This window comes from Neopsephotus bourkii, unplaced genomic scaffold (genome assembly GCF_033783945.1).
Source record: "Neopsephotus bourkii isolate Nb327-2 ecotype Australia unplaced genomic scaffold, CSIRO-AGI_Nbou_v1 NB_1373, whole genome shotgun sequence".
NCBI classification, from domain to species: domain Eukaryota; kingdom Metazoa; phylum Chordata; class Aves; order Psittaciformes; family Psittacidae; genus Neopsephotus; species Neopsephotus bourkii.
The window spans coordinates 5,911,878-5,938,407 of NW_026901852.1; the positions used below are offsets into that span (position 1 = coordinate 5,911,878).

The 26,530-nt window shown below is 46.9% G+C and overlaps 1 protein-coding gene across 4 annotated transcripts in view; it reads left to right on the top strand.

Moving 5' to 3' along the window:
- Positions 1 to 26,530, top strand: part of LOC133219727 (uncharacterized) — a 57,700-nt gene that overhangs the window by 4,477 nt on the left and 26,693 nt on the right. For all 4 annotated transcript variants that reach the window (XM_061367240.1, XM_061367238.1, XM_061367239.1 and 1 more), the window contains exons 2-3: positions 14,377 to 14,452; positions 15,566 to 16,056. In XM_061367240.1, the coding sequence (XP_061223224.1) occupies positions 14,377 to 14,452; positions 15,566 to 16,056 (567 nt within the window). The remainder of the gene's footprint in view (positions 1 to 14,376; positions 14,453 to 15,565; positions 16,057 to 26,530) is intronic.

Consider the following 26,530-nt stretch of genomic DNA (forward strand, 5'->3'; position numbering starts at 1 on the left):
GGAAGTCAGGTCCTGCTGACCTTGCTGCCTGCTCACTGGGCACTTGTTCCACTGTAGCAGAGGCGGGTAAGTGGCAGCATGTCTGTTCCTAAGCTGTTACGGTTCATAGTCCAGCCAAGTGGCTTAGAGTCCTTAGCTGCTGTGGCTAAAGCATGAATTGTTGTAGAATGGTTTGGGTTGGAAGGGACCTTAGTGCTCATCTAGTTCCAACCCCCTACCATGGGCAGGGACACTTTCCACTAGACCAGGTTGCTGTCCAGCGTGGCCTTGAGAACTGCCAGAGTTGAACCAGACACAGCTCCTTGTGGCAACGTGTGCCAGTGTCTTTCCACCCTCACAGGGAAGAATTTCCTAATCTCTAAATCTCCCCTCTGTCAGTTTAAAGCCCCATTGCCCCTTGTCCTATCCCTACAAGCCCTGTATAAAGTCCCTTTCCAGATATCTTGTAGGTCCCTTTAGCTGCTGGAAGCTGCTCTAAGGTCTCCCCAGAGCCTTCTCCAGACTGAATAAGTCCAACTCTCTCAGCCTGTTTCCATAGGAGATGTGCTCCGTCCTTCTGATCTTCTTTGCGGCCTCCTCTGAACTTGCTCGAGCAGGTCCACATCCCTCTTGTCTTGTTGCCCCCAGAGCTGAACACAGAACTGTAGGTGAGGTCTCACGAGAGTGAAGTACAGGGGGAGAATCACCTCCCTTGACCTGCTGGTCATGCTGCTTTTGATGCAGCCCAGGATATGGTTGGTTTCTGGGCTGTGATTGCACACTGCCAGGTCATTTTGGGCTTCTTGTCAACCAGCACCTCCAAGTCCTTCTCCCCAGGTCTGCTCTCAATCTGTTCTCCTCCCAGCCTGTATTTGTGCTTGGGATTGTCCCAGCCCAGATGTAGGATCTTGTACTTGGCCTTGTTGAACTTCATTAGGTTTGCACTGGCCCTCCTCTCTTGCCAGGCCCGTCCAGGTCCCTCTGGATGGCTGTGTGTTGACTGCAACACACAGCTTGATGTAGTCAGCAAACTTGCTCAGGGTGCATTGCTATTGAGTACCGAGTCCTTAGGAGTATTCTCCACTGACACAGTGAGCTTTCTACTAATGAAAAGTCTTACACATCCCTGCACCTTGGGTTAGGGTTTTCTCACACAAATGTGTTTCTTCCAAATCCCTCGTTAACTCTTGTGCCATTCACATTTGTGTAGTAGCTAAAGTGTAGGCGTCTATTTTCTAACCTTTGCTTGCAAGCAGGCTCCTTGGGGCTGGGAGCATCTCGTTGGAACAAGTCTGTGCATTGCCAGTCAAACTAAGCCCTTAATTTGTGGCCCTAGGTGTTATCAGAATGAAGTACTTGGATTGTGGGGTGTTAAAAAAGTAGCTGGCTGGAACATGCAGCTGAAGAAAACTGAGCACTTTAAGGGTGGCAATTCCATTCCAACTTTGCTGTCGACACAGACAGCTTTGGAGGTGATACAATTGATGTTCTAATCCAAAAAAGTTGTTAAATTACTTATGTGCTTGGCATGTTCCTTTCTGTCCTTGCAGAGGTAAGACAGACATGTTTGTCATTTTGTTAATGTTCATCAGCAAAATGAAGTCATAGGTGAGGCTGTTCTGGTGACATGGAACATGGGTGTCTGTTGCACCAGGGAACTGTGGATGAGGCACTAACAAAGCCACTGTATCAGCTCTCTTCCCATGCCCTTGCAGCTCGCATGTGTGCGTGCACAGCACTGGGGACCAGCAAGTCATGTTGGTTATTTTCTACTGGCACCTGTATCTGGAATCAGCTGTGAGATTCCAGTCTGGCCAGCCTGGGAATCATCCTGATCCTTCCTATATGAAGGGGTTTGCTTGGCTGTGCAAAGTGAACCACAGGCTTGCAGGCAGTGACTTGAGTCACTGTCCTGGTGGCAGCTGGTTATTCTGCAGAGCCAGGAGTGCGTGATTCAAGGGTTTTTTCCTCCTCAGACTAAAAGAAGAGTGAAGCAGAGTCATTATTATTGGTGCACAGTAGGTGTGCTTTCAAAGATCTGTGTAAGGGCTCATGCTTTGTATGAATGAGGACAGATTAATTTCCTTCTTTCTTTGGGCTGATTGCTTGTCACGTGCTCAGCTAGCCTCTGCTCTTCAGGCTTGCTGAAGACAGCCTGGCGCAGTGAAAATGTACCTTTGTCTGTCTCCTGTGGTGTATGAAGGTTTTGTCTCCTTCACGGGTTTTTCGGCACATCTCACCAAACAGGTTCAATCCTCCAGCTTTGCTTTTCCTCCTATTAGCACCTGGTAAGGTTAGATCCTTCTGGTTTGCCTTGCTCTCGCTCAGGAGGGACACAAGCACTTGCATAAATGTGTGTAAGTACAGTTTTAGCTATTGGAGTATCTGTGAATATGCCTAAAGTTAGGCTTGTGGTATTTCGGACTAGAATTATGTTAATGGGTTAGAAATGCTGTGATAGACTCTTAGCCAAGGGAAAGGATAGAACAGGCAATCCCAGCCACTCAGAATCCTTGAGTTGCTGAGATTTATGCCTGAGGCATTGTAAAATAATAGGTTGGCAGATCTTTCTACTTGGCTTCTAATGTCTTAATCCTTAAGGGTTGTCATCTTTCCTGTGCTGACATCCAGTGTTGATAACCTCCTGTAATGACTTAATTCCATAGAGCTGGACTTTAGACAAATTGCAGGTATTGCAGATACAGCATAATGGACAGTTCACTGATGTTGGGGTAGTTCAGTGGACATCCTCTCAGCTGCCTTCTCTCTGACTGATAGGAAAATATGGGCTAAATTAAAAGGAGGAAAACCTACTCACCAGTGTAATGAGGAAATATCATTAGTTTTTCTTCTATTCCTAAATTCTTGATTTTTACTCGAATGCAAAATGAATTCCGAAAAGGTAATACTGTATATTGAACTTTTGCATGAAGTTAAACAGATAAATCCATTCTGCTTTGCTGGACTTTGCACTTAATTTCCTGCTGTCATGCACTGTCTTATAATTCCTGAATTTATGTTGCACTATTTGGGATGATAGAAGTTTTCCTGATCAGGAAAACATCTTATAGCTTAAGTGAAAATAGAAAGCAGACCCAGGTCATAACTTACTTTAATTATGTCTTGCAGAAGAGTGAGTTCACCCCTTTTAAAGTAAAAGGCAAGCCTTGCACCCACTGAGGACATCTCTGAGAAGCGGTGGGTGGCAGGGCCAGTCTGGCCAGCTCCTCTGGCTGTTTCTCAAGCATGCTGGGGCTACAGAAGTGCTGTTGGGATGCCTCACTATGGGAATCAGGGGCTGTGTTGCCTTTTCAGTGAGAAATACACTACCACCCGCAGTGTAGGCAGTGCCAACCTCTCCTACCCCCGTGCATTTATCTGTAGCCCCTGTTCTCCTGTTCAGTGGGATTCAGGTTGCCTGGTGACCCAACTCTTCCTAGCAACCAGCATCACAGGTATGTGTGCACTCAGGGCTGTTTTCTCTGCAGTAACTGTTGTATGTGGTCGTGGGCAGAGCCTGTTTGTCCTCTTGCCATCGTTGACCAGCAGAGTAAGCCAGCTAAGCTGTTTTTGAATAGGCACCAGTACCACCCACAACTACTCAGCATGAACACCCAGGCAAGGATTTAGAGAAAAGCCAATTAGTTCTGACCTTTATCTGCACAGAAAGCATTCCCTGCGTGGTGCAAACTCTGCTCTGACCCAGGCCTAAAAGTCAATGTAAAGGACATATGGCCCAGTGTGACCTTGCAGGGCTGTCTCCATCCTGCTCTGGACACAGGCCTGCCCAAGCTGTGGGAACATGGCACACAGGTGAAGCACAGTTCAAAAAAGGCTTCTTCTGGACCAACTGGGTGCCCCTGGGCATTTCTCCCCTGTCTTGCTGTGTTCTTGCTTTTCGGACTCATTATCCCTGCCGTGGAATAGTCTGTTTGAACATTGACCTGGCCTCCACATGTACCTCAGTATATACAGCATTATGTTGTAGGACAGGCATTTTGAGGCTGGAGCATCTCAGGAACCAGCTGAGGCAGTGGGAGTGGATCTTGCATGGTAAGAAGTCTCTCTTCCTCCTCTTTAATTACTGTAGCACACCAAGTCCTTGGCCAGGTGAATGTGTACTGTTCTATCTGAGACAGCCCTAGCAGAATGGGAAGGCTACAACAAAATACACCATGTGAAGAGCTCACCTGGTTGCCTCCCTAGTCTAGCCTTTATGGAGTGTGAAATATTGTGGACACTTAGGAAAGCTTCCTGGTGGACCTGGATGTAGGAAAGTATCTTGCTTGGAAGGTTTATATCAAAGCTGTCACATAGCTGCACCTACAGTTATCCAGATCCTGGCTCTTCCTTAGTTGTTGCAGGTTAGCATGGCAGGAGCTAGGAGCCTGAGTGAGGTTATGTGAGTGACTATCACCCTTGCAAGCAGCTGGTGTAGGCAGTCTTTGTTTTCAGCCTTCTCCTCCAGGCTCACTGTAGAGATGAAGTCCGGCTGCAGAGCCCTTTCAGCTTGCCAAGGGTTGAGCTGTGGTGCTGGGAACAGAAGTCAGTGCTTGTACCCCACTGGCACACACCTTCTAAATGAGGGCTGTCACCAAGATGTGTTGAAACCTGGGGACGTGTCCCTCAGGCATGGTAGTCTGTGAGGCTATGGATTGGCTCCCTCAGATGAGCTGCCTTGTGTGAGACTGGCATGACAACATGGGTGGGTTGGTTGTTGTACCCAGCAAACTCGCCTAAGGAAAGCCCTTTACAGCTTTGCCTTTGGCCCTTGTTCCAGCATCAGCCCATATGAGAAGACCTAAGAGTTCAGGACTAGAAGTACCTTCTGAGGAAAAGAGGCATCTAGTGCCTAAGCCTAGGTAGCCTAAGGAGGTCTTTATTAGTCGTGTACCATTTCAGGGGTGGGTTGACCTGAGGCTTGTTGCCTGACTGCAAGGCAGGACCTTATCTGAGTTTAGGTTTCTGAAAGGACAGGAGATTCCTGCATGAAGTACTCCCAAATACCTTAATATTCATTAATGTCCACAATGAGAGTAGGCAGACCTTGGTTTCTGACACTGCTAGGGAGCAAACTATTGACTGGTCTTGGTTAGCTGATTGACGGGGCTACATCCCTGGTTTTCAGCCACTGATTGCAAGCTGATCACAGAATACAAGTTGCTGATGGCATACAGATCCCATCCCCTCACACTCAGTTTGTCCAGAAATCTGTCTTACTTTACTCCTTCCTAATGGGCCCACATTGTTTCCATGGCGCAGGCTATTTTTTAACTGATGTCCTTCTTGGCATCAGAGGCCACAATCTGCCGAGCTCTATATGGGCATAAGATGAGAAGAAACTTTTCTTTGGTTGAAGAGGGAATTTCCTATCCTGCGGAAAGGTGCCAGACAGACATCTAGATCCATCCTCCTGTGTGCTGAGAGCGTGTCTGGATGTAAGCTGGGAAAACACAAAATAATCCTTCCATATCCTGTCACCCAGTTACTACCCACAAGCCAAGCGGTTGTTCCAGACGGTTGTCTGCAGCCAGACTGGTTTGTGTGGGGGTTCCTTTTTTAATTTCTATTCCTAGGACTTGGTTATTCCAAAGAAATAAAAGTTCTTTGGCCAAAGGCCCAATAACAGGGGAGAGCAGCGCTATTTGGTGCGGAGCATGTGCAGTGAAATCAGCAGCTTCCATGTATTTATTTTTGTTCATAGAAACCCTTTATCCTGGCTTGGACAGAACAGGTCATCCTTGGGAAACCCCTCAGTGGTATTCTGCAATGCAACTTTTCTTTTCATGTTCCTGAAATGGTACGTGGGGGTGCTGATTTTTGTGGTGCTTGGGCACTGGCTCGGTAGCTGTGGCGAGTTGGATCTGCAAGAACACTGTTGGGTTTTGCATTCATTCCCTTGTTCTGACATTTCAAGTAAATGCATGTGCTGCGTGGTCTGCTTGCATGAATGGGGCTTGAGAGCATCCATCCTGCCGTAGACCCATACAGTCTGTTGGTGTTCTGTCTCCTGCAGGCACCAGAAGTGGGCACTTAGGGGGGACAGTGAGAACAGCACATATTTTGGTCTGTGGGACTTCTCAGGAAGAGCTGCTGTCTGTACATTAGTAGCCCAATGAACTTCTTTTACTTAAACCTGTCCACTTCCCCCCACCAAATGTTTGCATCCAGAACATCTTGTGGCAAAAAATATCACACCGTTAACTCTGTGTTGCTGAAGGATCACCGCTGTTTGTTTAGGCCCTACCTCTTTACTAATTCAATTTCATGGAGGAGACAGTAAACACTCAAATTCTTTCTTTGTGTTACTCATCTCTAGCCCATCCCTCATGTGCAGGGTGAAGAGATCATCACTTTGGCCAGATTCTCCCAAGTAGGAACCACTTGGAATCCCACAAGGAGAGGATTTGGTGCTGCAAGAGCTACTGTAAGCTCTTACATAGTTCTAACTCTTACTTTAAAAGGTGCCTGATGGGATGATTCAAAGATCTGCTCTTGAAGGGTTATCCTGCATTACTGCCTTGCTCCATGCTATAATGCAAGTTTGATGTCAGTCCATAGAGATGAAACAGCTCACGTCTGCTTGTACTCCGAAGGGTTAATGTGGGATTTTTAGAGGAGGAGAAGCCTGAAATGTCTCATGTGCTCCAAATGCATTTTCCAGCCTGACTGTAAGGCATTGTTCCTTGTGTTTGCAAATCTGGCTAATGTAGTTCTCTGTGGCTGAGCAGAGGTGAGTGTTGAGTGAGGTCTCCCAACACCGACTGCTTCTCCTCAGCTAATGAGGTATCTCGGGGCAATGGCAGTTGCCCTTTCTGGGCCTTTTGAGAAGGGAATGGAACAACCATTACCAGATGTGCTGTTTATGGCAGCTGCTGCCAGCTATACCACCCTGGTGGACGGGGGGACCCATGCAGTGCTGGGGCCTTGCTGTGAACCGTCAGAGAAGCTGGCCTGTGCAAAGGCATCACTTCTCATCACAGCAATGTAACAACTGAGTTATGCCAGTGGGGAGGGTGCGTATTTAAATCCCTATGGCCAAAGCGTGAATGGTTGGCACTGGTGAGCATCCATCTCCCGTTCTCCCCTCTCAGTACATGCGTTAAAGTAGCTGTGCTATAGGTGCCTCTTCAGTTCTAGGTGTCCCTGTGTCCCTAGTACTGTCTCCCCTTACATCTGTGCAGGTTGTCAGCCTGTGACAAATAGTGCTGCTTTTAATCTGACTGTGTTTGGAGCTGAGGTTCAGCAGCAAAGGGGCTATAAATTACAGATGGAGCTAAGCTGCTGTATCTTAATGCAGGTTGGATGAGGCCCCATAATGAAGGTCTTTAATCCTTCAGGCTCCTTCTTGTCTTTCTGGACTGCTGTGGTTTGTGGTGTCAACACTGCTGAGTAACGCTGCTCCTGCAGAGTGCGAGCCAGGGGAATGCCAGGGCTCCATGCTGTGAGCTGTCAGAACAGTTGACCTCCTTTGCAAAGGGATCTCTTTTCAGCACAACTGTTTTGTAGGTCACTGCTTCTTTCTGATGGGTGCTTCCCAACAGTTTACACTGTTTTTCTTGCTAATTCCTTTCTGAATGTATGTAAAATGCTATCTCCCTGCACAGGATGAGTAAGTTAACAGGTGAACATTACTGTTCCGAGAATCTCTGCTGTGTAGAACAGAATCTGTTCTAGTCTCTTTGCAAACACTGTCTTTTGGATGTTTATCTTGAGTGGAATTAAAAAGGATGATTTTGGTTTTGCTCTTCTAACAGTATTTGCTCAGAGCTTTTGAGAACAGAGCCAGGGTGGATATAGAAGTGTTGGCTGTAAGCATCAGCTGCATTCGGTTCCCTGGGATCGGAGAACGTCAAATGTTTCTCGTTGACTATGCAGTCCACATGTCCATGCACCATAAGGATTATTGGTGCTGTGTACCATACTGCTCTGGAGTGATGTTGAAGCATTGGGACTTGCTTGTTGTTTGGGTTTGTGTGTGTGTGTGTGTGTGCTTTAATTTATTATTTTCTATTTTGTGAAAGCCCGTTGTGTGCTCATCTTTAGTCTCATCTCAGCTTTGCCCTGGGAAGAGCAAGGGGAGACCTAGAAGAGGAAGTTTGATGCAGATTGACTGCTACAGGAGAACTGATACGGGGCAGATGAGAGAGTGCAGGGAGCCCCACTTGCTTTGTGGGTTTGGCCTGTTTCTTGGTGCCCCCTCACAGTGCTGGAGCCAGCCCCACTGCAGTTGCCTCTGCACTGAGTCCTCTTCTGCACTCCACTTGCAAGTGAGGATTCCCAAGCCTAAACCAGTGCCCCTGCCACCTCTGTACTTCTAGTCAGGTTTGGCCACAGTTGCTGTAGACAGTAGCTAAACATAATCTTGCCATGCGAACTAGGCTCAAAACTCACGTTTGTTCATGGAATTGCAGAAGCATGAGGAAGAGGATTTAAAACAGCAAGAGGACCACACATGTACCTCCTCCTGCCCATCGCTCATGTCCTCACTGTTGTGTGTGAGCATAGTGCTTTCCTCCCAAGGTCTAGGTAATCCAACTGAAACCCATGCTTCTGGAAATCAAGTTCAGCAATTGTTCCTCAGAACAGAGGTTCAGTTTCTATGTTCTCTGCTTAATGACTCCCACCAGTTGCACCCTGATTGTTGCCAGTCCCCATGTTTGCCTGTGCTTGTGTAAGGCAAGCATTCAACAGAAATTACATTTACATTGTCAACACATTGCGGGCTCTGCTACCTGGAGTGACCCTCTGCTTCTCAAATCCATGAGACCACTGATGGTTAAGTGGACTCTGGGCCCATGCAGAAGCTGATGTGTCTGACTAAAAGTGCAGCATTCCTACAAACCCATGAATTTTGCTGTTTTCAGCATGGATCAAGCCTGGGAAATGAGGACCTTGGGGTGCAGTGTCCCACTGGCCTGTTCTGCTTTCAAGACTCAGCCAGGCAGCTGCTCTATCAAGCAGGACAGGTTATGAACCGTGGGTTTGAATTGTAGCCATTTGCAAGGAAATGGGCAAAGGTGTTTGAAGGCAGAGCTGCTATGAAAATTGAAAAGGAAAATAATAGTAACAATGGAAAGGAAGACTTTAGAAAGTGTTTCCAGAGACTGTTCTGGCTGGAAGTTTAGCTGTCGAAGGACCCCAGCTGTAAACCCCATATCTAGTCTGGGAAATCATACCTCATGGATATTTGAAGGCTGAACTGTATCTCTAACTCTTCTTGAGGAGAGAGCAGGCATTACAGCTTGTTTTACTAACATAAATTGTCCCTGTAATATCTCTAAAATAGAAGTTAAAGAAGAACTTGTGAGAGGAATTAGATGTTAATTTGGAGGTCTGTTTGACTCATTCTTTCCTTCTTCCTCATGTTGTTCCATGGCTCAAAACTGCCTTTCGGTGTCTCATCACTCCTGTTTCTTACTTGTTTAATTGAGAGTTTCTTATACTTGGGAGGCTGGCACCTCCCTCGTTGAAGATGGGGCAGTGTCCCATAGCAACTGCAGTGATTGTTGACCTGGAAAAATAACACGGGGGAAATCTAGTAAAATGCTTTTACTAAAGCCAAGCAGTGGGGATGGAGAAGAGGTAGGAGCAGAGCCTTGTGCTTTAGAATGCCCGTGTCTCTAGCAGCTGTTCCGAAGGCTGTGTGGCAGGGACAATGTAAGTGAGCACTGGTTTAATTTCTCTAATCTGAAGAAATGGAATTGGTTCCCGTAGCAGAGATACCAGTAGTCACTGGTGAGCTCATAATCCTTTTGTGCCAGGAACCATTGAGACCAACTCAGCAAAGTCTCTTTGCTGGACTCTTGGAAGGGGCTTTATTCAGTTGCAGAGACTCTCTGGAGTACCAGGGCTCAAGTGAATGAGCCTGTGTCACAACCTTGTATATAGCAGCACAGGCAGTATTTGCCTCTACTGGGGAAGCCACCCGGCTGGAGGTAAATTCTCTCCCTCCCAGAAGGAGACTGGGAACATGCCCTCCAGCCTGTGTATATTCTTGATTCAGACTGGGAATGAGGGGTTGCCTGTGGTCAGCTGTATCTTTGTCTTATCTGCTCCTCAGGCAAACACTGTCCACTGCACCAAACCACACTGTTGATGTTTATGGTTTTAGGACAATACAGACATTCAGTGAAGTCTGTTGGGAGAGTTTTATTCTGCCATGTGAGATTCCCTTCTCTTTTCAAAGTTCCCAGATGATTCTTAACGCAGTTACTTTTTATCCTGTGATAGCAGGTTGTTTTCTGTAAGCAAAGCCAAGAGGGGCTTCACTTTACCAGGGTGGGTGGGGGGTTTGTTGTCTGGTGTGTTTTGGGACTTTAGACTTCAAGGGTGATGGGACCCTTTAGGACCTGGGCAATTCTGGCTGCAGCTAGTTATCATTACTCAGTTGATAAACAGCAGTGGGGTGAGAAAGGGATGTTTCTCTGTCTCTAGCTTTTTCTTGTATCTGCTAATTTCTTTCATGTCAAGCTTGACACTTGGTTCCTTAAACACCGTCTGGTTATTCTATACAAGCCCATCTTTCCTTGCTGGAGACTACAAAATCAAATCTGTGGGGAAGTCTGTCCATGTTTCCATTTGTCACAGTAGTCCTTAGCCTGGCAGAAGTCATGTCTGATGCTGGAGCTGAAGAACCCATTGAGAATCTCATCAGCAGGAGGCTGCTGTCTTTGCCCTTCGGATCTGATGTGTTTCCTGAAGAAAGCTTAGAGGGTGGATGGGCATCTATCCGTTTCTGGCTTGTTTTTCTTGCCATGGCTCATAAACATTCACAGATCTCTGTGAACTGGAGACTTTCTTCTTTTCAATATTGTGTGTTAAGGTACAGAGTGTCCTTGGCACGGTCCTGGGCAACCTGTTCTAGTTGATCAGGGCTAGGATGAGATGATAACAAGAGGTGTCTTTTTAATATAAACAGCTCTAAGACTTTTATGCTGTGACTGAAACCATGACCTGGTAGGAGGAGATCGAGTTTTCTACCGTAGCAGCACCACAATTCTGAGTTTGTGAGGAAAACAAGGCTGTGCTTCCTTGGATGAAAGTAAAGCTGTAGCTAGTATAAGACAAGGACTTATACAGGGAGGCTGGAGACCTGAGCACAATACTGCTGTGTTTAGTAGGATGCTTTTGAAAAGAGAAAAGTGTGAAAGCCTTGGAAGAGTCGAGAGAGAGCATTAATTTCCAACTAGTTGGAGCGTTAGTCTTTGAGTCCTTATATCTTCATCTTTTCTAGGAATTCTTGTTATCCATACAGAGAGCAAATCTTTCTCTTTTTTTTAGCTTCCATTAGTCTTCATCTGTGTGGTGTATTATGGCAAGGAGTTTCCTGTGTAAAATAGCAACTCTGCAACATTCATGAGCAATGAGTTAGTCTGCAATGAGTGATGGTTCTCTGTTAGGGAACATGGGAGTGAGGGTCTTACACACAGGAGCTTGGGAGACTTCAGTTCCCACAGCTAGTATGTAATTTGTGGGAGGATTTACTAATAGAAAGACAATGTAACAATACTAAAACAGAAGAACTTGTTAAATGGTAAATGGGAAGAAAATGATGATGTTCCTGATTGGAAGATGCGAAGATGAAGCAGGAGGGTATTTGCATGTAACGCACACAAAATAAGAGATGTGAAGCAGTCTGAAAGCCAGTACAGGCTGTGGGACATAAGAGGCAATGTGACTTCTGAGACTTAGCATCTGTCATGCACAAAATGCCCAATTTCTGGATTTTAATGCTTTTTATGGTTAGCCTGTGATGTACATCATGAAAATATTCTAATTTTTGAGGGTATTGTCTAGAACAAGGGTATGGTCTAGAACAAGGGTATGATGGCACCAGTGGGAATAATGGGAGAACCCAAGTCTGACTGTGTAGAGAATGGGCTACTGGTATGTTCTTCCAAAAGGTGGGCGTCAGGAAGGGTGACTCCATAGGTGTCTCTGATTGTCTTCATTCTGAAAAGCACTTGATATGTTACTTGTAAAAACTGTACTTGGTTAAAGAGCTGGAGCTTACATTTCTGTGACTAGTGTCAGGATGCAAGACTGGAGGATCCCCTTTTCTCCATGCAGCCTTTCATATTGTCCCACCACTTACATTTCTTTGGCATCTACTATGAGACCAAATCCACAGACCCAGTATCTTCTTGTTTGAAAGAGATTTCTCTCACAGATGCTCTGACCAAAGCCTCCAGAGAAGTGATCGAGGTAACTCACAGGGGATTAGTGTTAGGCTGCCTGTGGGATTGTTGAAGACTTACCAGAGGGGAGTTACCCCTATGAGACCAGGGGCCAGCAAGATTGGACTTCTACAGGGAAGAGTGAGTATTTTGGAAGCCCAGGACCAATAGACACAAAGACCTTCAAAGTGTCAATCATTGACTCAAATCCAACTCCTATGTTAAGCATCTCAAGCCAGCAATGTTGTGCAGTAGCTTTCTGACCTGCATGTGCTAGATGTCATTGCCTCTGTTTTGAAGCAGGGCCATGCCATGTATTGACATTTACATGGTACAAAAAAATGGCTGGTAGGTTTCCCAGGCAGAGCTGTTAAACTTCACTGAAAGCCCTGCCACATCCAAATGAAAGGGTTTTATGTGGGAATGAGCCACAGACTAAGGTCAGTACCTCTCGGGTTAGAATTGGAGCCTTGGCTTTTGTAAGGAAGACAGGACCCTGCTGTCTGTCGGTACAGCAGCTAGCACAATGGCACCTCAGTGTCAGCTGTCCCCTCTGTGAACTGCTGTGGCACAAACAAGGTATTATACCTGTTCTGGGGACAAGCAGAGGTCTGTTAACTTGGCAGTGTTCCTCAGTGCCAGCTGCCTTTCTTAAATGACACGTGTGTGTGAATGCATACAAGAAAACTGTGGCTGCAGTGGGAAAAACAACGCCCTGCGTTTACTTCAGGAGTATCAGCAATGGGGGTAAAGCTGTGCCACTTTCACCATTCATCATTTAACACTTGGGAAAGTAGTTTAAAGACTAGCTAGGAAGGAAAATAGTTCTGATTCCTGAAAGGGCAATGTAAATAGAGAAGGGCAAAAGGTAGCTTTAAAAAAGGAGGAGAAAAAAGGTGGCAACAAGCTTGGGGGGGGGGGGAACAGAATCTGCAAACACAGTCATTGATGATGATCCCAAAATAGGTGTGTTGACTTGCTAGCTGTGTCGGTCAGAATTTCTCCACTGTTCCTATTTCTCTGCACCAGCTGTATGTGTAGGCACCTAGTGAAGTGTTGTTGCTCTTCTGGGTCTCTGAGAGGATGAAACACTCCGAGGATGCTTCCCTAGAACAGTGGTGGAGGCGAAACAGGTCCCCATCAGTGTGATGGCTGCATGCTGCCTTATCTATAAAAGCCAAGCACAGCAGATCAGGCCTTTTTAAAAAGGAAACAGCATGTAACCTTTTGAAACCTGTTGTCACTGAGTTCTGTTGTGGGCAAGTAGCTTGTGAGACTCGGCTAAGAACAATGGGAATGCTTGTTATTCTGAATAAAAAGCTGTAAGGAATGATGAAACTGCTCTTGTAGGGGTCATGTTATTCCAGAACTGCCTCTATAAAGGTTTCTTTTGAAGTATTGCATTTTCCTTTGACTTATTTGCTTTTGGCTGCTGCCAGAGACACATGCTAAGGTAGAGTTTCCTCTACACAGGAAACTGCAGCAATGGGATCTATCTGACCTACAAAAGCTTTGGTTTCAGAGGCAACTACCAAGTTTGTTCAGTGTTAGAACATGTTTTAATTGGGTATTTGGGTATAGAGTAAGTGGCTGGGAGAAGTCCATTGGCTGACCCAGAGCAAATGTTCCTGAAAATTCCTGATGGAATATGTGAATTATCGTTACTCTTAGCGCATTTACAGGTGTTCAGTGGGACTGTAAGATTCTGTGCTGGCAGGGACAGCATAGTGTGTGCTGTCGGGGGGAAGTGTGGGTACATACATAGGATGGCTGAAGTTAACATACCACTTCCATTTGTGGGTACCTTGCAAGATGATAGTGCTGTTGGCAGGATGTGTCTTTATTTCGGCGGTGGGTTTTGGAGATTCAGTTGTCCACGTGATGTGGATGTGGTAGGCCGTGATGGTTACCAGCTGCATGCCTGGCAAGCTCAAGGCAGGGCATGTTCGTTGTGCTTGGGAAAGAGCTGGTGGTGCAGTAAGGTGGAAATAGTAGCGGGCTGTGTGTTTTGTGTTGCTGCAAGTAAGAGGATATGATGGGAGTTTGAGGCTGGAGATGAGGATGTGTAAACAGGGAGGTAGTATGGTTGGGTGTGTGTGGTTAGGTGGGGTGATGCCTGCAGGATATGAGAGTGGGAGGGTGGGAGAAGCTGCTTGGGCAGCAGCAGGGCGATATTGAGCGTTCATGATGAAGCCTTTTATTTCTCTTTGCCCCCTAGATCTCCTACCCCCAAAGTGATGAGGACAGCGATGACTCTGAGGGAGAGAACCAGGAACTTGCTCAGATTGATAGAGGTAAAGGGATGTGCTTATGTTCTTGGAAGTGCCTCCTTCTCTGTCCCCAGTGCACCAAAACCAAATACATTGAATCAGTGACCCTGTAGTCTTTGGGACCTCACACGTAGAAGCTGGTGTTATCAGAAACTGCAGCCACACTTTTCTTACCAGAGGTAGATGTGTTAAAGCATCAGTGCTGTAGAGATGGGGCAGCAAAGATTTACAACTGAGCCAGCGGCAGAGACTAAAATTGATCTTCTACTCCATTCTTGTGCACCTGCACCATCCTTGTTCCAGGTTTCCTTTCCCTTGAGTTCTGACCTTTACTTCCCTCATTCCCTTGGGCTCATTTTCTACTTAGCTTGTGCCATTCCTCCTGTACTGCTGGTATTAGGCAGCCCTATTGACAGAGGATAGACAGGTGCTCTGCTGCTGTTTTTGAATCTGGTATAAAGCAGCTTAGAGCATCTGTTGAGCTATGCTAAGTCTCTGCTGCTTGTGTATGCTCTGCGTTTTACTGTTTAGCCAAATTCAAGTGGGTTCTTATACAAAGGCAGAAGTTAAATTCCTGACCTACAGAACATGTCCTATCAAAATTAAAATCCCTGCCCCATATGCTTAACATAGAAAGAGCTCAGCAGAACAGGTAAAGTGTGCCCAGCTTATGGCTGAAGGCAGGCTTTCTTGTATGACAAGCCTTGTAATAGAAAGAGGACTTTCACCTCCAGAAACCAGATCTCTATTATTTGAGCCACAGATGTGCTGCTAAGGATAATGTAACTTACTTGCCTCCTCTGCCCTGAGAACTGACCATTAGAACTTAATGGTTTTAGTTGGAGGGAAGTTCCTCATCCAGGAGATGAGGTGGGCAGCAGACCCACATTCTTGCTCTGCAACTAGACTTCCAAGTGACAGTTTGTGAGGGGATGTCTAGCAGCCTGGTCTAAGCAGAAGTCTGGAAACTTCCAAAGGGAAGCATTCAGCCAGAGTGGGTGTCTTCTGGGGAAGAAAAGGTGGGAAAACAGCTCAGCTTACTTGGGAGGAGGTAAAAAAGCCAGGTCAGGAAAAGGCAGGCCCAGGGCATGGGACACAGATCTGCTCTGCCACTCCTCTCTCTCCTCTTCCCACCAGAGAGAAGACGGAATTGTACCTTGACCCCTCTGGCCCCCAACCAGCTCCAGAACCAGGAGAACCAATGCTGCAAGGTCCATGCCCTCCTCCACGCCAGCCTTGACCGCCACAGCTCGGAAGAGGAGCTTGAGCGCATCCACCGGGAGTTTGCGGCTGAGAAGCGGAAGTGGTCGCAGGTGAGCAGGCTTGCCTGCTGCAGTGACAGCAACAACACCTCCTCCAGCGACGACGAGGTGAAGAACCTGTGTGCCATGTCCTTCCGGCCTGTGGCAGAGCCCGCCGATGCCCTGCACGCCAGCCCCAGCCCCGTGCTCTTCAGTGCCTCCCCTCCCAAGAGACTCCAGCCCTTGGTGCGGAGCACAGCCTCCAGACCTTTAATCTTCACAAGTGTTGGGGCGGGCCTGGAGCAAGTCATGCCTTGTAAGAGACATCGACAAGGGTATGGGGATAAGGTCAGCAGGCCCAGCCTTGACCTGGAAAAAATGCAACAGGTAAGAACTTTGCAAGAGAAAGGAAGCATCACTTGAGAGAAGGTGGTGTAAGGAAAGGCATAAAAGAGTTACTGGAGCAGGGTTCAATAAACTCATAGGGATGCCTCTTGTGAATACATCTCCTTGTGAATACCCCCTTTAAGCCTACTTCTCCTGTCTGTCTAGGATAAGCTAGGCCTAAGTGTAGATACTCAAGTAGCTGCTGCTGCTTGAGTTGCCCTTACTACAGCTGGGCTGTTCTCTTGCTACCCCCTATACTGCCCAGTTGATCACGGGAGTTGACTTGTGTCAAATTACCCTGCTGCCATGATCTGACCCATGCCAGTTATTCCAAAAGAAATGAATTGCTTAGGGGTGTATAAGGAGACACCTTTTTGATTAAAGTGATTGTAGACTGATGATGATAGGTATTTTCACACTTGATCTCCTTGGAGCTGGGGTTCTCTATACCTCCTAGGAGTTTCACAGCAATGTAATCCAGCACTTTTCACCTTTCCAACACTTTACAAAGGATTACATTTTGCTCTAGATGCAGTCACTCTTGGTTTTGCAGGACCTGTGTAGGAGCCTGGGGTTAAGGTGTGTAAATGCCAGGAGGTTGCCTTATTTCTGTGGCAGCTGGGAAGTGGAGTGTGCCTGGTACTGGTGTGCTGGGCTGCCCTGCGTAGTGCCCATCTGGCACCTCTTTTCCACAAGGCATTACTGCAGAGTTGGTGTTCCAGCTCCCTCTTATTTGTTTTTCTTGCACTGGTGTAGAACAACTGTTTGAAAGGGTACCTGCAGGCATCTGCTGACCCTGGTAAACTGCAGTAAGTTAGATAATCTTAATTCTGAATTTCTTCTCGCTAGGCAAGAATTTTTCAGCCTCTGGTTGGTTGGATATACTAGTTTTAACCTCACTAACAGCACCCCCTTTAAGCCTACAAGATGAACCCACTGAAAGGACGGACTATATATTCATTTTCCAAGATGTGTGCAAGTAAGACCCCTCCATTTCCCCATTACATTGCTGCTTGTTCTCAGTCCTGCTGGCAGCATACATCTCATGAATACATAATTCAGGGACTTGTGGTTTCAGTACAGTTTTCATCACTCCCTCTTTGCTCTTCTAGCCAAGTTTCTGCTCACAGAACATTCAAAAGGCCCAGTCTTGCATTTCACATCACCCAAATCTTCTACTGATACTGACAGACTTTAATTAGTCTCACATCCTAATGAGATGAGAGGAAAGCTGGTGAGCTGGTGCCCAGCTGCCTGTTCTTTTGGAGTGCATGTGAGTACATGCAGAAATGTTCCTTTAGAGCAGGTGCTTGCTCTCATTCGGATCCCAGGCATAGCATCTACTTACTCTGCCTTCAATTCTTCTCAGCAGTGTGTTTGGAGTGTGTTGGTGAAGGTTAGGGTATAATGAAGTAAGCTTTATGAACTGTTGTTGTTTCTGTGGGCAACCTTGTGAGACCAATTTGCTCCCTGGTCTATCTGCTCTCCACACTTCTCGATCAGTTGAAGCAAAGAGTTTTACAAAAGATGCTGGAAGCTGGTTTGGAGTTGTGTGGTTTTTAAAGTACTTTTACACTTGTAGGTTGTGGAATCCCTGTGGTAAAGAGAGGCTATTCACCTGGTGGCTTTAATTTAAGAGTGTACTTTGGTGAGAGATAGGGGTGACAGAACACATGCAAAGCAAGATGTAGCCTGAATATTGGAACAGTATGAGGTCATTTGCATCATTTTTATAGTTCCAATTGGTTACTTGTCAACCAGTAAATCTTGAATCTTTGTGATGACTTCTTACTTGCTACCTGTACTTGTTTCTGCTACAAGAATGACAGTAGAATTGTGTTGTAGATTCCATCTTCTGACATTTGGATTCCCATCAGCTTAGCTAAACTCAGCAATCTTATTTCTTATAAGAACGATCTGAAATCTGGGGTTTGAGCTCTGCCACAAATCCTTGGGCAAGTCTCATTCCATACCTCTATTCCTCACCTGTGAAATGGGACCAAGGTGTTTCTTGATCTGTTTTCATTCTCCAACAGAACTGGTATTAACTACGTGGGCAGCGCTTGGCATCGTGTGTTTTTCAGTGAGGTAAACAATGTAAGTGAGGAATGACAGTATTAAACTGGCTACTGTAAGGCTTCATCTGGGCTCTTACTTTCCATTCCTGCAGCTTTGTGGAGCTGACAGATGACAAAGAGGATCAGGCAAGATTAATTTGTACCAGAAGCAAATGTGTTCTAAGACTGAACGGCACTTTTGGGTGCATGATGGGGTATGGGCTACTCAAGGGTTGAAGAAGAGATGGTGACTGCTTTGCCTTTGCATCAAATCCTGTTTATGTTGGATGGTGATGAAAAATTAGCCCAGAGAGCAGCTCTGTGGGATGTCTTGGGGATGTTCATTGATGAAAAGCTCAACAGGATCTGGCGGTATGTGCTTGCAGCCCAGGAAGCCAACTGTATGCTGGGCTGCATCAACAGGAGTGTGGCTAGCAGTTTGAGGGAGGTGATTCTCCCCCTCTACTCTGCTCTTGTGAGACCCACCTGCAGTACTGCATTCAGCTGTAGGAGCAATACCAAAAGAGGACTTGGACCTGTTGGATTGTGTTCAAAGAAGGGCCACAAAGATGCTCACAGGACTGGAGTACCTCTCCTATGAAGACCAGCTGAGAGAGCTGGGCTCGTTCAGCCTGGAGAAGAGAAGGCTCTGGGGAGACCACATAGGAAAAGGGGGAATGGTTTTAAACTGCAGAGGGTAGATTTAGATTAGATATTTGGGGGAAAAATCTGCAGTATGAGGGTGTTGAGACACTGGTGCAGGTTGTCCAGAGAAGCTATGGCTGCCCCATCCCTGGCAGTGTTCAAGGCCAGGTTGGATGGGGCTTGGAGCAACCTGCTCTAGTAGGAAGTGTCCATGGCAGGGGGTTGGAACTGGATGGGCTTTAGGTCCCTTCCAACCCAAATCATTCTCCGATTCTAGGAAGTGTGGGAGAGACCAAGTGGGCTGGGGGCAATCTGAGCACATTTAAGGTGTTAGGGAATTGCTGTGCTTCTGCCTTCATGGCCTGTGGGGAAATGGAAATCTCTATCATCTGGGCATCAGCAAGGAAGGCTGCACAGGAGCAGGCTTAAAAAGTCCTTTTCTGGTGAGGTGCCAGGCCATGCAGACACCCGTGGCACAGCAGTGAATGCCCTTGATTCTGGTCCTTGGACAGCAATGTCATTACATGCAGGCCCTGCTGCCATCCACTTGCTGTTGAATGAAGATGATGCATGTCCTAGAAAGCTTGTGGTTGCTTCCACCCTGTTACCTTTGACAGACCTGGCTTTTACAGCAATGCTGAGAGCATGAGGTCAAGGAGAGCAGGAATATTCTTGAGGTGAAGGAATGGAGGGATACAAGGAAGTCCAGGGCGTCACAAAGACTCCATGATGTTGCTGAACTTATTCCCAGCAGATGAGACTAACCAGTCTTGGCACATTGTGTAAATGGAGAGGAAGTAAAGGGTCCTTCCTCCAGTGCTGTTTAGTGGGACTGCCTGGAGCTCCTTTGAAATCTTTCAGCAGCTTGAGAAGCCAGAGTGTAGCACTTCAGGGAAAGAGAAAGTAAGATATCTCTCTTGGAGGAGAGCAGCTTTGGGTTGGCATGCTGAGCAATCCAAATTGTCTTCATTTATGTGCGGGTAGGTGGCTAGTAAGGAAAGCGTTGTTTTAAAGTACAAGGCAGAGAGTTTGGCTACAAGGGTGTATTTCCAGTTACACTACAAAGTCACTAGGTAGTTCTGAGCAAGTTGTGAAACCTTCCTGCTATGGTTTGCCTGCATGTATGATTAGATAATATCAATACTCTTGTCTTATGGAGGCTTAACGCATTATTTAAAGTGCTTTGAGGTGCTAGGATGAAAAAGGCCATCACAGAAGTGAAAAACGCATCTTGTGCTAACATTTGGATTTCTCACTGCAGACACTGCACTCCTTTGGTGGGTGGATAGTTGCAGTGCACAACAGGTAAGTGGAACTTCATCTTGGCTTGACACTGAAAGTGGCCTGAATACAGTGTGAACTCTGACCTGAGCTTAGCTGTGTAATGCCAAGCCCAGCAGTGCTTCTGCTCAATGTTTGAATGTTGGTTCTTTGGTTGGACTGGACCTGGTAGGGTGATTGTCACTTGGAAGCTTTCTTGGGGCCAATATTGGTTGCACAGAGGCTGCAGGGCAGCACTCAACACCCGTGACCAAGGACCAGTGTATGACCCTTGGCTCACTGGGGTCTGGCCTTCGGGCTGCTAATGGCTCCAGGGTGAGGTTTCCATATCCTTACCACAGCTGGGCTTTGCCCTTGTCTGTCTCTCCAGGACTTGACAAATAGCTTCCAGATAGAGAACGTGTGAGCACGGAAGTCCTTTTCACCTCTTGGCCTCCCCTTTGAATCCAGGCCTTGTCAGCTCCCGAAAATTGTTATCATCTGTTTGCCTGTCTGAGCCTGCCTCCATGCCAACGGGGAGCTGGAAACCCCACTGCTGGTGCTGTCTCTGCCCTGGGCCTCCCTCTCCAGAGGGACTGAGTGGGCTTGAGGGGCTTGTGCTTAGTGTTAATGGCTTACACCACTTCCCAAGCAGCCCCATGCCAGAACTTGTCTCTCCCAGGTGTGAGAAACTGGGCCATAGCAGCTCTTTGTCCCGGGGTGCAGCAGGGTGCTTGCTGAAGCAATGCAATAAGGAAACTGTTGCAGAAGCTGATTGCACCATTACAGAATGAGAAATCCTGCTTCTGGTAACCTCCTGCAATTTTGCTTGTATTTGTCACCCCCAGAAATATTCTACACCAGCTGTTCCTCCAGCACAGCAGCTCCTGTCCATCTCACCCCTACCAGCATTTGGCACCAAAGCAGACAGCAAAACAAAGGCTGTGCCTGGCTGCTGCAAGGCAATCCGAGCATGAGAAAGTTTGGAGCTGAAAATGACTGGTGGTCCAGGCTACTTGCCTGCAGGGATGTAGCTCTGGGACTCTAGGCATGGACCACATGAGTGCGCAATGGGGCATGGTAGAGGTGTCTTGTTCTTCGTACGTTTGGAGGAGCTGAGTTGATGTTCTCTTCTGGTTTGATGTTTGCTACAAGGACTCTGGCTCAGCGCCACCCAGCTGATGTCTGGTTTGCTGATTAAGGCACTCCTAGTTTGACAGTGGTGGAGAGGGGGGAGTGGGAAGGAAGGGTGCTGTCTGGAAGGTAGAGAGACTCAATAACAAGGGAAGGCATGAGGAACCCCACCCTGCCCCCAGGGGGTGATTATGACTGCCAGGCAGCAGATACCTCTTTCTCTGTGTTCCCTAAGTGTTCCCTGGGTGGTTATCTAATCCATGCAAAAACATGCCGTAGTGGAAGTGCCTGCGTGCTGCTGGGCTGGATGAATCAGAGCATCAGAGCAGTAACCCATGTAGAACTTGGCCTAGCTGCTTCCTAGAAAGGGTAATGATTTTCTCTTCTTTCCTGAAGGAGGCAATTGGGCTGTCTATGTTTTCACTTCACTGACAGTAAGGTTCACCTGCTGCCACGGTGCCAAGGTTGTAAATGCCAAGGGCAAAGCAAGTAGGATAATGTAGTCCTATTCCTAAACTCTTGGCATCAGTCAGTATGACAGAGGTTAGAGCATTCTCACAGATGGTTAAGGGTGGAAGGGACCTCTGGAGATGATCCTGTCCAACCCCTGTGCTCAAGGATGGTCACCTACAGCTAGTGGTCTAGGACTGCATCCAGACAGCTTTTGAGTATTTCCAAGGATGGAGACTCCATAATTTCCCTAGGCAACTTGTGCCAGTGCTTAGTTACCCTTGCAGTAATGGTGTTTCTTGATATTCAAAGGGAACCTCTTCCTGTGTTTCAGCTTGTGCCCATTGCCCCTGGTCCTGTGCACCACTGAAAAGCACAGGCTCCATCCTCCCTTCAGATCTTGGTACACAATGTAAGAACAATCCAAGCTCTCTCAGCCACTCCTCATAGGAGGAATGCTTCAGTCCCTTAATCATCTCTGTGGCCCTCTCTTGGACTTTCTCCAGTAGCTCCGCATCTCTCCTGTCCAGAACTTGACTCAGCACTCCAGGTATTGCCTCACCCCATGAGATCTGTTGGTGCTGTGTTCACCTTTCAGGTGTGCTACTTGCAAACCTTCATTCTGATCATGCATCCCTCCTTGGACCTCTTCTATCATTGTGTTAGCCCTATGGCAGCGTGTTGGCTTGTCTGTTCCTAGTGCCAAACACTTTGGCTCTTCTCCTTTCCTTCCCTGTTTTGCCTGAGTGCATTTTTCACCTGGTTTTGTAATGCATGCCAAGGGGCATCAGTTCAAGGGGGAGATGGACAACTGAGCTACTGTATGTGCTTCTGTCTGGAAATATTTATCTGTCTCTGCGTATCTGGCCATGTAACTTTGCCTTCTTTCCCTAGGAGCTTGCATGTTGGTGAATATAGCTACCATGAGACCTAAGTACCATTTGGGCTGTCTCCAAGTGTAAGCCAGCAGCCTGAACATCTGCTGAAATCTGCTGAACATCTCTGAAACCTGGTTCCTTGAGGTGCTGCTTTGGATCCTGAAACAATGGGGATTAGGTTGGTCAGAGCAATTTGGAGTGCACCAAAGAGCTTGGGTGAAGGAAAAGGAAGACTAGGGAAGGAAATTGGATGTGGCTGAAGCTTGGAAAAGTATGTGTTGAAGGCAAGAAAAGAGCTGTGGGGAAGATGAGATTAAGGATGGATAGAGACAGAGCTAGAGAAAGTAATTTTGTTGTATTAAGATTCCCAAAGGGACAATAATAGCACCCTGGCACCAGTGGCAGTAAATTATGAGCCTAAGGTTAAAGCCGATGGCTTAGCATTTAGATTGGCAAGCTTGCTGGCTACCTTCCCAACCCTGCTGTCCTTTTTTCTCTAAGCTCTAAAGCTTGGTAAGAAGGTATTAGGCTAAAGCCAATTCTTTGGCTGCAGACCAGAGAGAGGAGATCAAATGGGCATATGGGCACCACTGGCATGTGTCCTTGAGAAGTGATTTAGGAGTCTTGAGTGAGGGTGGTGATACTGTGTGAGGCTTCAGCTCCTGGTGTGCCTGAGGGGTAGGTGGGCCTGGAGGGAGCAAATTTGGGGGTGGGAGGGGAGAGTGTTGCCACCTGAAAGTGGCTGCCAGATTATCTGCATGTGAATGGACAAGGCTGGGGTCTTGACCTCTCTCCTTTTTCTCTCAAAGGACCACAGAGAATAATGTCTGCTGAATGAGCAGAAGGAAAGCCCAGTCCCCCATATTTCCTGCAGTGGTTCATGGCTGGCTGGTGTCAGGCCACACAAATCATCACTCAGTAAACCCTAGAGATCCGAACTGCAGGTGGGGTGAATGGCAGCCACAGAGTGGGTGCTGGGCTGGACACCCAATTGTGTCCATCTTACAGCATATTCCTCTTCTTTCTCTTGGGAGGTGGCTGTTGTGGATGCTCTTTGAAGCAGGTTTTCCAAAGGGTGTTTTGTTTCTTGTTTTGACACAATACAGTGCAGAAGGATAATGCTGGCACATTTTCTTCCCCACTCAGTTCAGCCCAAGTAGCCTTGAGGGCCTGGCAGATGAAGAAGTTTTGCTGTAACCTGTTTGTACTTTCCAGCAAGACCAGTTAGTAGATGTTGCTTGGAAATGAAGGCCAGAACCTTCTCTATAGTGCTTTCTTCTGGAATAGGGCTGGATTGTCCTCAAACAGCCTTGGTGTGTCTGGACTAGAGGTGCTGCCTGGGTTGGGTCCCCATGTGGCTGTTGATACCTCTCCTTTCGCACTCCTCCTGCAGCATGTGGCTCATTGTGATACAAATATCTCATCCTTGCCTGGGGAGAAAAGGAGTTTGCAGGTGGCTTCACCATATGCTGTCACTGCCCCTGTTGTATTTGGCTTGCGGATGAATGGATCTCTCTTCAGGCGTGGTAAGTTACATCTTTTGCTTATGCTAGCAGCCTCTGAAAAGGAGAAAGCCTTACATTTACCTCTTCAGAGGAGCAGTGAGGTGAGCTTGAGGAGACTATAGAGGGTAAACAGATATTTAGAACCAAGTTGGTTATTCCTTACGTAGTCCAGAAAGTGCCTGATAGCAGTTTTCAGCTTGCTTTTCTTGCTGTTACATAGATTAAGAAACTGAAATGAGCAGAAGAGATAGGTTAGGCTTTTTCTCTTGTTCCTACCCTACCACCACCACTAAGTGTTGAATTCCCACCTTGAGCACTTACATAAATGACCAGTCTCTTAAAAGTCAGCACCTATAAGACAGCAGGGCCTGCTGCTGCTTAAAAATCGAATAGTAAGAGGCTTGTTCAAAGCACTACAATGGTATCAAGGAACAGAAAGTAAGAGCTTGTTTTTCCCTTTGTTTTCCACTGGCACTGCTTAGCCCTGTATCTCTGAAGCAGGGCACTGTCCTCATCCAGCACCATGCTTGAGAGGTGTGCTTTCCACCCTGCAGTCTCCCCTGGGGCACTGCCTGTGAGTGAGAAGGAAGGAGGGAGGTGGTAGTGTGGGTTTGGAATCAACAGAAACAGGGCGGTCCTGTGATGGTGCACATTAACTATTAATGGCAGGCGTTTGTGCTCCGGGTCTGCAGTGGCACACTGAAAGCAAGCAGCTTGTCCCAGGGCAGGTCTGACACATGGAAATACAGCAGCCATTGCTGTTCAAGAGGCAGAAGCGGGCTGAGCTTTTAAGGCTAAGCCTGCAACTAGAGTAAACACTCTAGGAAATGCTCTTTTTGGACAAGCTTTGGCATAGTAGAATAGCCAGCCTGGCTGTCAACAACACAGCTGTCCTTGGCATGGGCTGGGGTTTAGCTCTGATTTTCTGCCTTAGCTCTGAATAGCCTCTCCATTGTTGGCTCACATGAGAACCACACTGCTGGGCTCTGCTCGCACTTTCTTTCAGCCTGTTGATGTCAATGGGAGTTTTGGGCATTGGTCCACAGCTCATCTCACAGGAGGAGGCACTCAATAGAGGCATCTACTTCTCATGTAGATGGAGACTGAGTTAAATCAGAGCAGATTCTCTTCTAAACCTCCCTGCCCTTCTCCAGAGCTCTGTTCCCAGACACCCCCTTCTTGCTGAGCTGCAGCTGGTTTTGAGATGACCGGTATGTCAGAGGCGAACCTTTCCTCTCCAAGACACAAACATAGAATTACATTCTTTTCTGAATTCAAGGCTTCAAAAGCATAGGTGTCCTGGAGGCTCCAGGTACATTAAAAGAAAGCACAAATTAAAGTACTTAAGCCCTATTAAGTCTGCTGGTTTTCCTTATTGAAAATAATCTTTTCAATCTCCTGTTGGAATTTGCTTATTCATAGAATCATAGAACAGTTTGGGTTGGAAAGGACCTTAAGATCATCCAGTTCCATGGGCAGGGACACCTCACACTAAACCATGTCACCCAAGGCTCTGCCCAACCTGGCCTTGAACACTGCCAGGGATAAAGCATTCACAACCTCCCTGGGCAACCCATTCCAGTGCCTCACAGTAAAGAACTTCTTCCTTATATCCAATCTAAACTTCCCCTGCTTCAGTCTGAACCCGTTACCCCTTGTCCTATCACTACAGTCCCTAATGAAGAGTCCCTCCCCAGCATCCCTATAGGCCCCCTTCAGATACTGGAAGGCTGCTATGAGGTCATGGAAAACAGTTTCCATAAGAATGGATTTACAACACTGAGGTTCTTCTGGAGTGTTAGGAACTTGATATAAATGAAGTCTGTGGTTATATCTATGCTAGGCAAACTGTACTTTTAAATCTAAATATGTGCTTGTGTTTCAAGACCCTGGCATATCCTTGTAAGCTATGATTTCACCTCCATGCATTTGATTATGGAAAAAGTAGGTTACACAAAGGATAAAACCCTGAATCACTTTGCAAATTACTTTGTAATCTTAGTGTAAGCATGTTCATTTTTGAAAGCATTTTTGCTACCTGTGGAGACTTCAGGAACCTCCCTATCTTGCATATCACTTCAGAGGCTCATTGGACACTCCTCTTGGCTCTGGTGTGATGGTCTGTGGGCGTAATACGTGATTAAGAAACAAAGGACAGTTTAACACATCCTTTCCCAAGCTGCAAAGCCAGTGGATCTGTGCAGTTCCTGGTATAGGTAGGAATACCTTTAAAATGGAGCCAGTCACATGTCTGGTTTTCTCACTGCTGTTAAACCCATTAGCTGTTATGTTACAGGCGATGTGGTCTGCAGCTGGGGAAACCACCATAGGGAATGCCCTGGGTTTGCTCAGGAAAGTCTGTTACTGCCTTTGTTTCCTGTATGTGCAGGAAAGATGGGCAAACCTCACACAGGAACGTGCTGTACCTGGCTAAGTGGTAAGATGCTATATTGAGCATACCTTAATGTAAGTCTCAGCCTAAGATGTGTCACTTTGGTCGGAGCTCTGGTTGACATAGCACAGTGAGTTCATGATACGTGTATTT